This window comes from Bos indicus x Bos taurus, chromosome 26 (genome assembly GCF_003369695.1).
Source record: "Bos indicus x Bos taurus breed Angus x Brahman F1 hybrid chromosome 26, Bos_hybrid_MaternalHap_v2.0, whole genome shotgun sequence".
NCBI lineage: Eukaryota > Metazoa > Chordata > Mammalia > Artiodactyla > Bovidae > Bos > Bos indicus x Bos taurus.
Genome location: NC_040101.1, coordinates 17,561,176 through 17,574,777, shown reverse-complemented (window position 1 = coordinate 17,574,777; position 13,602 = coordinate 17,561,176). Strand labels below are relative to the sequence as shown.

Below are 13,602 nucleotides of genomic sequence, written 5' to 3'. Positions count from 1 at the left end.
GTGTCCCTCACACAGAGCACAATGCCTGGCATTTAGAGGCTTTCAGTAAATATCATTCGAGAAGGCAATGGCACACCACTCCAGTACTCTTGCCTGGAAAATCCCATGGACGGAGGAGCCTGGTGGGCTGCAGTCCATGGGGTCTCGAAGAGTCGGACACGACTGAATGACTTCACTTTCATGCATTGGAGAAGGAAATGGCAACCCACTCCAGTGTTCTTGCCTGGAGAATCCCAGGGACGGGGGAGCCTGGTGGGCTGCCATCCTGGTGTCGCACAAAGTCGGACACAACTGAAGTGACTTAGCAGCAGCAGTAAATATTGTTAGTTGAGTAAATCTAGTGTTTGTAAAGTTTGTCTGATTTCCTACTCAATTTCTTATGCAGTCTTAATAATTTATGTCTTTATTTTCTAGGCAATGAATGGCTTCTTCAAGGACAGATACCATCTGGAGAGATAGAAAGCATTTCCAATCAACCAACAATCTCACTGCAGATTCCTGGAGATTGTTTATCACTTGAGGCCATTCTGTCTATCAGCGTATTTCTCTATTACTGTAGCTCAGACAGTAGTGCCTGTATGATGAAGGGAATTTTGTTCAGTCAGCCTTTACAGATAACTGATACACAGCAAGACTGCATACCTCCAGTGGAACTCAAGTATATATTTTAGCAAGCTGGCTAGCAACCCAGTGCCACCTCTTCTTGCTCCCCACCATTACTGTAATTTATGAAAAGAAACTTTATTTCTGCCTCCGGGTACCCAGAAACCCAGTTCAGTTCTAGCACCTGATATTAAAATAAAGTATGCTCCTTATTTAATTATTTATTATAGACAAATTCCTTCATTCCGGCTGTGTACCAACGAAGTCACTGACCATGATTTGAACCATGATTCTGTAATCTGTGCTGTTACTTGGCACAAGACTTAAGTCCATGTTACAGGAAAGAATATTATCATGAGATAATTTTCAGTGACTACTGATAACAATAATGATACCAAATGTTTTAACTAACTTTTTTACCTTTTATGAAGCAGCACATCTGAATGTGTAAATTTCACAGTAACTTTAAACAGAGCTTAAGATCCAGTCCACGTGTTGATATAAGGACACCTGCCATTCAAGGCGTAGGGTCTGTTTTAGATCAAGAAAAAAAATGTCTTCATCACAGTAGTGGTTTAAAGAGCATCTAGGTGGTAAAAATGTTCCTTGTTCTCGTCTGTGATTTTCTCATTTGAGATATATTTATGGTTATAAATTATTTGCTATTTTAGCATACCATTATTGATGGTATGTTAAATATTCTGTATATTTCTATTTACAGAAAATATATTTCTATATTTCTGAAAGTTGGAGTCTCTAAGGACATATACAGACTCCTTTTAACATTTTTCTGAATGAACAGTTTTAGTAATGAATGAACAGTCTTAGTAATGAATGACTCCTTAGAAATATTAGGACTTTCAAAGAGAAAGGGACTTCAGAACACATTACTGCATGTGACACCACTTAATGGTAAAGAATTAATTGTTACAGCTGAGTCCGATGCAAATGGGTATATATGTTGTATTAGAAATTTACATTTCAGTTGAAGCATTAAATGCAGATTTGCTAGGTTTAGGGTTTTTTTGGTTCCCATATTGAGAATTTAAATTATCATTATTGTGATTTTTTAAAAAATAGCTGTTAAGCCTTCAAGGTGAAAATTTCAATATGAAGCACTTTTATGCTTTCATTATGTATAGTATATCTTAATATATTACTTTAAAATATTAAGGCTGAAACATACAGTGACTTGATGATCCTGTTTTTGGTGTGTTTTTTCTAACCTTAAAAGAAATAGTCACCAGAAGATATAGGAAAGGTTTTTTTTTTTTTCCGTGATGCTTTCTCTTTATAACTGTTTTAAAAGACTCTGCTTGTTTTTACCAAAACTGATTCCACATGTTTGTGGTTTAATCAGCTTACAAGATTTTAAAAACAACAGGTGAATCATACTTATTCAGTAAATATTTATAGACAATATAGCATAATACGCCTTGTTGCTTCAAAACCAGTGCTGTTTGAATTGTAATATTTTAAGCATAATCATCTGCCCATATCTTTATATTCTTTTGAAATACAGTTTTGAACATACTATTTCAGATTACCTAAATATGAAGTAAGGGAATGCATAGATCATGACTATTTAATTTGTAGCCTCCTAAAGCTATATTTAAAGAGAAGAATAAATGTAAAGTTAAAAGAAATTCTGTTTAAAATTATATATAAGTACTTCATAAACCTTTTCTCTCCATTAAAAAAAAATGTTCTGTAATAAAAGAATATATAATATTGACATTCTCTTTTATGGAGAATAGGCCATAGTCATTTTTAAAATCTCATTTTATTATTATACTTCTCATTTCCAGCTGGACAGAATGAAAATAGTTTGGCTTAATTTTTTCCTATTTAAGGACATAAACAGTTTCACTCTCTGAAGAAAATATATACACTTTTAACTTGCTAATTCAGGAATGCTTGATAATTATTTTTGCAGTATTATGCATGAACTTACACACAGTATATATTTTCATGTACATTAAAATCTAAAAACATTTCTAGAATATATTAATGTCCATTTTGTCTGTATAGAGTTTTCTGTTAGAATTAAGCTTATGCTCTTCTTGATTTTTAACTACAGTTCTATTGAATATTCTTATTCTTACCCAGCCAGTAATCTACATTGTTTTTCACATTCAAAATATTATGTATACAGATTACATGATTTTTTTTGTCAATCATGCTAAGCAATATAAATAGGTTCTTAGAATTTATGACTAACATAATAAACCTCTTACATGATAGAAAGCACTAGAAAGTTCATTTTTAAAAACTTCTGTGATTCCTGACTCTGTTTTTAAATGTATGGCATGAAGAAAAGCAAAAGTTATGTTCAGTGATAGTTTGAAAAACGATTTTAGTGTTAGTCACCATAATCAAATTGCCAGTGATGTGGCATTATATACACTTAGACGCAATACCTGGAATCTTTGCCCCAAATTATTCTGCTTCTCTGTCACTGTTTTTTTCTACCATTCTTTATATCACTTCACAAATGGTAAAATTTTCTTTTCTGAATTTATAGTCAGAATTGATATCTCTGAAAAGAATTTTGGTTATCTTGGAAATGCTCAAGCAAATATTTAACCTGTCCACAAGGGAAAACTTTACAGTTTAATCACCCATAAGTGTAACTTTGGCAAAGTTCAACGACTAAGCAACTTTCTCCTAAACTATTGTAATAATACATTTACCTATAGTATTATCAGGCCTGCAGAAAGCTATAAATTTTAACACAGCCCCCAAAAGCTTAGTATATGTAGATGAATGTACGTGTCTATATACTTACACAGATACAAAGATCAACTAAATTTCTCACATGGCCAGTATACTCTGGAGATGGTACTACTGAGATAAGTTGCTCTCTGCTTGCTTTTTCATAGTTGGAAAATTTGGGAAGACATTAACAATACATATCTCTGTAATATAGTAATTTTCTACTTGCCCAGCATTTAGTATTAGTTTATATCTGCCGATTAGAAACAGTCTAACCATTATATTTGACATAAGAACAGTCATCAAAAACTAAATTTCTTAACTCATGAGTTGCATGAAAATATATGCAGAGGGACTGTCATGTGGTGGACTATGAATGGTGGAATTGTGAATATTTTTTACTTTTTCTGTTTTTTTTAATTGAACAATGGGTTATTAAAAAAAAGAACGGGAATATGCTTTTAAAGACTTAAAATGAACTGAACAGTAAGCACTAGTTACATACTAACTTTTTCTGAAGTCACTTTTATCACGGAAGGTCAGAACTCAGTTTAGAGCTCTTTGATCTACCAGTTCTCTTCAGTTTGTGATTTGGTGGAGACAAAAATAATTGTGGCTTTTGCTGCTAGTGATTTTATTGTGTGATGTAGTATAGTGTTTATGAACACAGGCTTTGCAGTCACTTGGATTCTGCCCTATTAAATGGGGTCACTATACCTGCCTTATGGGGTTGCTGTAAGGGCTCAGTGAAACAGTATTTGTATAGCAATTAGTAGATAATGGAACTGCCAGTTATTGGTCTAGTAATAATAATGATAATAATTTATGACCATAAAACACATGGCTTCACACTTTCTTCGCAACTGCAGTTTCTAAAGGAAACTTCCTCTACCAACTGTGTGGTATGTTAATACTCTCTGCAGTGCTGGGATTCAAGAAGAGAAATAGTTTTATAATAAATATGTTACTGTTTTATAAACCATGTTATAAAGAAACAACCTACAGTTTTAAGAACTTTTTTAAGACCTGGAATGATGACTGATGAGCTTCCTTTGAGAGAGTCCAGACATACCCTAAACCATGTTCCTGGAATATCCACTGATGGTGCTTTCCCAAGCCGGAATTCCAAGTGCCTTCATGCATTTCGCCTCACGAATCAGACAGGTAGATCTTATGTCCGTTTTACACTGAGGAAACAGCTTTAGAATGTTGGCTTCATGTCTCAAGTTCAGCACTCCCCGAGTAATGCCTGATGCTGGGGGGTGCCCGGGGCAGGCAGTTGCTCAGCCAGTTTTGCTGAATGATTGAGTGACTAGTGGGTGATGGGTCTTTTATTTGAACACAGATCTCCTACTAATTTCTAGCTCTACTCCTAGACGTAGAGTGCAAACAAACTGGGATTAAGAGTATTTATTTTTGTGAATGCTTTCTTAAGCCTTTGCAGTATTTGAAAAAAGTTATAAGAATAATAGCTAAATCTATTCAGTGCTAACTATGTGCCTGGCACTTTTCTAAGTGCTTTCTGTGTATCAACTAATTTAATCCTCACAGCCACCTTATTAGAGAGGTTCTAGTTTTCCTTATTTCTCTGATGAGGAAACTGAGACACAAAGAAGTGGTAAGCACTTAGACCAGCGTAATTGAGATCAGACATTTAGGGCTGGCCGAACCTGGGTGCATCTACTCAACCACCATGCTTCTATGCCTGCCTTTAAAAGTGTGTGTTTGTTTTTTAAGCATAAATCTTCCATAGTTATATATAGTAACTAATCAACCCAAAGAACTTCAAAAGTCCTAGTAGTGATTGTTTTTGAAGTTTAAAGTAAATCCATTTAATTAATATCAGCTTTTTGGACTTTTCATTATACATAGTTATCCTTCAGGGTTTGGAACAGTCTGTATAATTGTCTCTCCCAGAAGATTTTATGTACCATTCTTTCTTAAATTCAGATATTATCAAGCGTTTTTCTTGGCAGATGGATGTATTAAAGAATTAACTAGCCATTCAGTATTAGTTCCAACGATGTTATTTTAATTGGTCTTCAGAAGGTAATTATAAGACCTTGTCACAAGTATAACTGGATTCTTAGTACAGGACTGTCTCAAACTTTTGAAAGCTTGTTCATATTTAAGAAAATAACTGTTTTAATGACCAAAGTGAGCTATAGAAACATAATACTCGGCCCATCTGTTAACACCCAGAATCATCTGCCTACTTGATTCATAACTACTGCAGTATATAGACCTCATCCCACCCTGCCCCCCAAGACTCAAGATCTATGCAGTTCTATTCTAGTAAAGTTTTCACCAGATCACCCTATTATTCCAGCTTTCGGTTCTATTAAAAGATATGACGTAGAATGCTGCCTACCGGTGATTATGATTCATGAGCATCCAGATACAAGAATGTAAATGGTTTTCATTTATCATCTGCTAATTTAAATATTATTAGAATTTGTTAATATTGTTATAAAATTCCAAATCAGAAATCTATCAGGAAATGTACATCAACTTTAAGAGATGGAAGTGTTACACTTTACAAGTAGAATTAACTGTTAATCACCAAGATTTCCTCCTTTTTCCTCTTCTAGGGGCACATAGTTTATTTAAATGAATTCACAGTAACCATAAATCATGATTTTGTCCTGACTACTTAAAAGTATGTCTCCACCCCCTCTTTTCCTAGCAGTAGGATGATAGAAAGCATGGCCTTAAGAGCTAGAGGCGGGACTAACCTCCTGTGTGTATTCCCTGCCCTGCACAGCTTGGCCCTTTCATGTATTATTAGACTGCAGGTCAGCCTAGCTGCTTTGGGCCAGGGCTGCCAGTCTGACCACAGCCTGGGAAAAGCAGAACAGGAGGCAGCGTGGTCGGCCTCTCTGACTGCATCCCCTTTGTTTCTGAGTGTGCTGATTTGGTTTAGTTTTTGTCAAAAGTTGGAGTTGGAAAGTGGAACCCTAGATACCTGTGGACTCTTAGCCTAGCTATAGTTATTCCTTGTTTGGGATGTCCCTTTTCCACATTGGCGTGTCGCTCTCAAGTGGACCAAAGGACATTTTATTCTGTTGAAAGCCCCATGACCAAAAGGAAAGAATTGTAAGTACTTCCAAATCTACCTCCTGGCCTGTACCAACCATATCCTGAAAAGCCCTGAACAAGCATGGTGAAGCACTGGACAGCCACATACTCACAGGCATTTTGGAACATGTCAGGGCATGGTACGGATGCCTTCCCCTTAAAGGAGCAGCTTTCAGACCTGGTGTTTTTCAATAATACAGAATTAAGCAAAATTGTCAGGTTTTTTTTTATGAGTTAAAGGGACAGCAGAATTTATTGCCTTTTGCTTTTAGTATACTGGGTTACATATTTATGTTTGAAATGAGGCCTCATAATACTGAGAGGGAAAAAAAAAGCAATCCTCAAATTTGACTAGAACCAGTTTAAATAGTATTTTTGAATATCTAGTGTGCTATGCTCATAAGTATGTGTTAAGGTATATAGGGCAAAACAGTTGATAAATGATGGTAGTGAAGGGTAAAAATAGACACATTAATTTCTGAAAATGAAGAAGGGCTCAGTCTAGGAACTATCTTCTAGTTTTAGATTTTTGTCATCACTATTCTTAGTCCCACCAGAAATGTGTTTGTTCTGTGAGCATGTGCAGAATGGGCTACCTGTTGTGTTCATTACATGTTCAGATGCTAACAAGTGTGTGTGTGTGTGTGTGTGTGGAGTTGGAATGTACTTTCTCTGTGTGCCTCTGATGTTCATCACCCAAATTTACCTGTAGGAGTACACAACCACATCCTCTCCACACTTTGGGCTTCCCTCTCTTTGAAAACAGTAGTGTCTGTAGAAGTTTCAATGAGGAACTGTATGGTTCCACAAATGACAGATATAGTAGATTGGTTTTGTTGTGGTAAATTTTTTTTTCTAAAATTCTTAATATTTCAGTTTCTGAAGAAGGAGAACATTGTGCTACATGACTTTAAAATCAATTTTACTCTACTTCAGGTATATGTTTCTAATTATGTTATACATAGGTTAATATTTTGTAAAAGTTTGAAGTTTTCACTGTTAGGATGCATTGAGAGCCAGTTTAGAAATGCTTTAATTGCTGTCATTACTTTACATGTGGATTATGGATTAATCAAAGTGTGCTGTGATACATATATATCACATACATACACATATACATACATATATATACACACAATCACTTTCAAATTGTAACATTTCATAAATTTGTCAAGTTTTAAAAACTCAGACTCTTCTCCTCTTGTGTGTGCATAAAGTTGTGGTTTTATCTTTGAGAATAGAGTTGGTCTGCTGTGCTGACTTCATCTCTGTCATTCCAAGAGTTTGATTATGTCTATTTTTTCTTCAAAGATAAAAGATGCAATTGAAATCCAGTTTACAGGATCATGTATTAGACTTGGTTGAGTTCTAAAAGAATTGACTTGGTCTGCATTTGTAAGCATTTCATGTAGATAGAGTAATATATTTTTGTACAACACTGTATTTCTACATTTATTTCAAGTCTTTTCAGTGACTTTAAGTACATGTGTTAAGATGGTTTGGAATGAGAGCGCAGTGGCCTTCATTACCAACTCAAAAGAAGTGTATAATTCATGCAGTTATAGAAAACCAGAATGTGTTCAGACTGTACACTGAAACCGAATGCCTCTTTTCTAAAGCTTTGTACATTTTTTTCATGAAATAGATTAAATATTTTCCCTCTAAAGCTATGTTTCTCTTTTTTATGCTTTCTGTTGTAAGTATACCATGAGATCATTTTGCTGCTTGGAATCCTATCATCCAGATTAAAAATGGTGCTTAGTTTGGGTGGGAGGAGGCAGGGAGGCAAGATGAGGGTGACCAGTAGACGTGAGTCATATGATCCTAGCTTTTGTGTTAAGTGATTCAGGAGTTTTAGGGAGAGGGGTTAAAACCAGGGGTTATGGATAATACAACTGCCTGTACTTCATTCCATTAAAAAAGAGAAGGCAGAGAGGCCGGTACAAACTTGCTGCGCTCGATGGGGTCAGGAGGACGGGGACAATGTCAAGAGGGTAGGCAGCGGCCAAAGCTTGAGTGATGTGCATCCTCTAGCATTTCAATAAGCTAGACGCCATTAAGGAATTTTTAACAGGGAGTCCTGTGATCTAGTTTGTTTTTAAAGATCTCTGTGCCTGCTATGTGAAAAACGGCTTATGAGAAATGGGGCCGAGAGAAGAAGCAGTTAGAATGCTATTAGTCCAAGCAATAAAGAGTTAATTATGCCAGACAATATGGTCCTGGCACAAAAACAAAAATACAGATCAGTGGAACAGAAGAGAAAGCCCAGAGATAAATCCACACACCTGTGATCACCTAATCTATGACAAAGGAGGCCCGAACATACAATGGAGCAAAGACTGCCTCCTTCAATAAGTAGTGCTGGAAAAACTGGACAGCTATGTGTAAAAGAATGAAATTAGAACACTCCCTAACACCATACATAAAAATAAATTCAAAATAGATTAAAGACCTATGTGTAAGGCCAGACACTATAAAATTCTTAAAGCATACAATACTCTTGGACATAAATTGCAGCAAGAGCTTTCTTTGATCTTTCTCCTAGAGTAATGAGAATAAAATAAGAAGGACCTAATTAAACAAAAACTTTTGTTTTTAAGCAAAGGAAACCATAAACAGCAAAGGAAAGGAAAGGAAACCATAAACAAGGCAAAAAGACAATCCTCAGAAAGGGAGGAAATATTTGCAAATGAAAAAGATGAGTTTCCAAAACATAACAAACATGCAGCTCAATATCACAAAAACAACCCAATAAAAAAGGGTGGAAGGTCCAAATAGACATTTCTCTGAAAAAGATGTACAGATGGCCAAGAGATGCATGAAAAGATGTTCACTATCACTTAGAGAAATACAAATCAAAACTACAATGAGGTATCCCCTCACACCTGTCAGAATGACCATCATCAAAATTCTTACAAACATTAGATGTTGGAGAGGGTGTGGAGAAATGGGAGCCCTCTTGCACTGTTGGTGGGAATGTAAATTGATACAGTCACGATGGAAAACGGTCTGAAGGTTCCTTTCAGAACTAAAAATAGAACTACCATGTGATCCAGCAATCCCACTACTGGACATGTACTCAAGAGAAAACCATAACTTGAAAAGACACGCACCCCAGTGTTCATTGCAGCACTGTTTCCAATAGTCAGGACATGGAAACGACCTAGATGTCCATCAACAGAGGAATGGATGAAGAAGATGTGGTGCATAAAAGCAAGGGCTTCCCCAGCAGCTCAGCGGCAAAGAATCTGCCTGCAACACAAGAGATGTGGGTTCTATCCCTGGGTGGGGAAGATCCCCTGGAGAGGAAAATGGCAACCCACTCCAGTATTCTTGCCTGGCAAATTCCATGGACAGAGGAGCCTGGTGGGCTACAGTCCGTTGGGTTGCAAAAATGAAGCGACTTAGCAATTAATCAACAACATATATACAGTGAAATAGCAATATTAAACATAAAAAGGAATGAAATTGGGTCATTTGTAGAGATGTGGGTGGACCTAGAGACTCATACAGAGTAAAGTAAGTCAGAAAAAAAACAAATATTGTATATTAACAGATATATGTGGAATCTGAACAGATCGGTATAGACAATCTTATTAAAGCAGAAATAGAGATGCAGACATTGAGAACAAACATACAGATACAAAGTGGGGAAAGCGGGAATGGAATGAATTGGGAGCTTGGGATTGATGTATATACACTACTGTGTATAAATTAGACAGCCAGTGAGAACCTGCTGTAGAGCACGGGTAACTCAGTGCTCTGTGGTGACCTAAATGGAAAGGAAATCCAAAAAAGAGGGGATATATGTATATGTATAGTTGATTCACTTTGCTGTGCAATAGAAACTAAAGCAACTATACTCCAATAAACATTTTAAAACTTTTTTGAAAAGTTAATTATGAATTGGGTTAGTATGGGAGAACTGGATAGAACTGACACATGGAGGTAAACCCATTAAGATTTGCTGGTAGATTTGACTTTTTTGCCCATGAAATTGGCAAGATTTAAGAAGACTTGGTGAGGTCACATGGAAATGGGCACTTTTATAATGGCTTTTCACACAGAGTTGGACACAACTAAAGCAACTTAGCAGCAGCAGCAGCAAAGGAATATAAATTATGCATCTCTTTTAAGGGCTATTTGGCAATGTCTATCAAAGTTTTAAATGCATAAATGTCTTGACCCAGTAGTTGCACTTACAGAAATTCATTCATTAGAGTACTTGCCTACGTGGACGAAAGAATGTCAGCAACCCTAATAGTGAAAAACTTACAACAACCTGAATGTCCATCAACAGAATGTGGTAATGTAAATATCCTATTATGTTTTTTTAACTACACATATTACCAAAAAGACAAAAAACAAAAAACAGTGTTGGTGACAATGTTGAAAAAGGGAACCCTTGTGTATGTACTGTTGGTGAGAATGTAAACTGGTGCAGCCATCATGGAATCGTGGAAAACATTATATGCTTAGTTGCTCAGTCATGTCCAACTCTTTGTGACCCCATGGACTGTAGCCCACCAGGCTCCTCTGTCCATGGGGATTCTCCAGACAAGAATACTGGAGTGGGTTGCCCTGCCCTCCTCCAGAGGATCTTCCCAAACCAGGGATCAAACCCAGGTTTCCCGAATTGCAGGTGGATTCTTTACTGTCTGAGCCATCAGGGAAGCCAAGAATACTGGAGTGGGTAGCCTATCCCTTCTCCAGGAGAACTTCCAGACCCAGGAATCAAATTGGTGTCTCCTACATTTCAGGCAGATTCTTTACCAGCTGAGCTACCTGGGAAGCCCTGGAAAACAGCATGGAAGTTCCTAAAAAAACTAAAAATAGACCTATCATATGACTTAGTAATTCCATTTCTGGGTATTTATCTGAAGAAATTGAAAACACTAACTTGAAAAGATACATACACCCTCATGTTCATTGCAGCATTATTTACAAGGGCCAAGATATGAGGGGAAAAAAAAAACCTGTGTCCATTTATGGATGAGTAGATTAAGAAAATGGGATACATGTATGTGTGCATAGTATAAGTATATATGTGTGTATATATGAATATATACAGTAGAATATTATTTAGCCATAAAAAAGGAGATCTTGCTATTTGCACCAACTTGAATGGACCTTGAGGGCATTATAATAAGCAAAATTAAGTCAGACAGACAAATACCATATGATCTCACTTTCATGTGAATCTAAGAACAAACAAAACACAAACCAAAAAACTGAGCTCATAGATGAAGAGGACGGATGGGTGGTTGGGAGGTGAGGAACAGGCGAAATGGGTGAAGGGTCAAAAGGTACTGCTGCTGCTGCTGCTAAGTCGCTTCAGTCGTGTCCGACTCTGTGCGACCCCATAGACGGCAGCCCACCAGGCTCCCCCGTCCCTGGGATTCTCCAGGCAAGAACACTGGAGTGGGCTGCCATTTCCTTCTCCAATGCAGGAAAGTGAAAAGTGAAAGTGAAGTCGCTCAGTCGTGTCCAACCCTCAGCGATGCCATGGACTGCAGCCTTCCAGGCTCCTCTGTCCATGGGATTCTCCAGGCGAGAGTACTGGAGTGGGGTGCCATTGCCTTCTCCGCAAAGGGTACCAGTTCTACTTAAAAATAAGCAAATAGCTCTATAGAAGTACACATTTGTTTACACACACACAAATTACATAAAGGGTCATTGCTGTGTACAGCAATGCAAGATTATAAAAATGACCATGCATGCAAGCTGAAACTACAAAGCAATCTTGATAATCAATGAAAGAAAGTATTATTTGTCCATGATCTTTAAAACTATTTGTTAATTAAAATATTAAAAACGTTCATGTTGATTATAAATACATGGGGAAATTTTTTAAATGAAGCTAAATTTATTTTTTATTTATTTAGCACGCTGTAATTTAAAACTTTACAAATATTGAGAGTTGAAGTTTTTACTTCTTCATGAAGAAAACTTACCAAGATTATTTGAACAGTGTTTGCTTTCTTCTCACCACAAATTTATGAGACAGAGTAGGTGTCCTTTCTCTGCCCTGGCAAATCGTCACGCTCCTTTCTAAGTTTGGATCAGCTACCAGCATTTTAATCTTTGTGCTTTCAGTGCGGTGTTATCTCTAAGAGTTCCTTTAACGCGGTGTGGTTTTTTTTTTTTTTTTGGCCAGAGTGACTTCCTCTGAGGGAATTCTTTTCATTACATTCACTTTCCTCACTTATGTTAAGCTCACCCTCACGAAGTTTCTCTGGTTGTGTACCTAGAGTCCATCAAACATTCTCCTGGGCAGCTATTTTCTCTGAAACTGTATTTACATTCCATTCAAATTTCACTTCCACTGTTTTCACTTTTCATTCCTTTGCTGTACATATTTAAGGCCAATTCCCTCTTTTGGTTTTCCACTTTTGTAAAATGTCGAATGGCTCTGTGACCGGAAACCAAGAGGGCAGCACAGCTACGTGATTTGCTGTCTGTGCATGAAGTAAAAACATGAACAGTGGCCGGTCACTAATGGGCTTTGAAGGCGGCATTATGAATCGCTGGTCATGGGATGCATCTGTTCATAGGTAAACTACTCTCGGTTAATATACCATGATAGCTGACGCTGAAAGTTGTGTTGTTGGGCAACTGGTGTTATTTAAACTGTAGTCCCTGAGACCGTGCACACCAGAACTACTCAAAGCAAGGGCTTTGAATATAGAGAGAAACAAGGAATAGATAACAGAAGGGACACAATAATTTCCTAATAACTATGCAGAGTTAAGACCCTGATGTTGAGAAAGATTGAAGGCAGGAGGAGAAGGGGATGACAGAGGATGAGATGGTTGGATGGTATCACCAAATCAATACACATAAGTTTGAGCAAACTCTGGGAGATGGTGAAGGACAGGGAAGCCTGGCATACTGCAGTCCATGGGGTCACAAAGAGTTGGACACAACTGAGCGATTTAACAACAGCAACAAAATACAGAGTTAAATACAGGGGATAGGTCAGGACTAGTATTTACTGACCTGAAATACTTTTCTATTGTTTGATCTTTTGCAAATTAATATTTATAGCTTTGAGGGCAAACGAAAGTGGGAAAAAGATTACTTCTGTCTCCCAAAATCTCATCCTGTCTCCCACAGTTGGCATCCTGGTAAAGGTAACCAGAAGGACATTGACAAGTATTAATAATATGAGAAACAGTGCTGAATAAGAAACTCTTTGTTGGAGGG

The 13,602-nt window shown here is 37.0% G+C and overlaps 1 protein-coding gene across 1 annotated transcript in view; it reads left to right on the top strand.

The window, feature by feature from the left end:
- Positions 1 to 8,066, top strand: part of NHLRC2 (NHL repeat containing 2) — a 61,452-nt gene extending 53,386 nt beyond the window's left edge. The window contains exon 11 of the mRNA XM_027529213.1: positions 415 to 8,066. Within this exon, the coding sequence (XP_027385014.1) occupies positions 415 to 671 (257 nt within the window). The 3' untranslated portion in view covers positions 672 to 8,066. The remainder of the gene's footprint in view (positions 1 to 414) is intronic.
- The last annotated feature ends 5,536 nt before the right edge of the window (positions 8,067 to 13,602 follow it).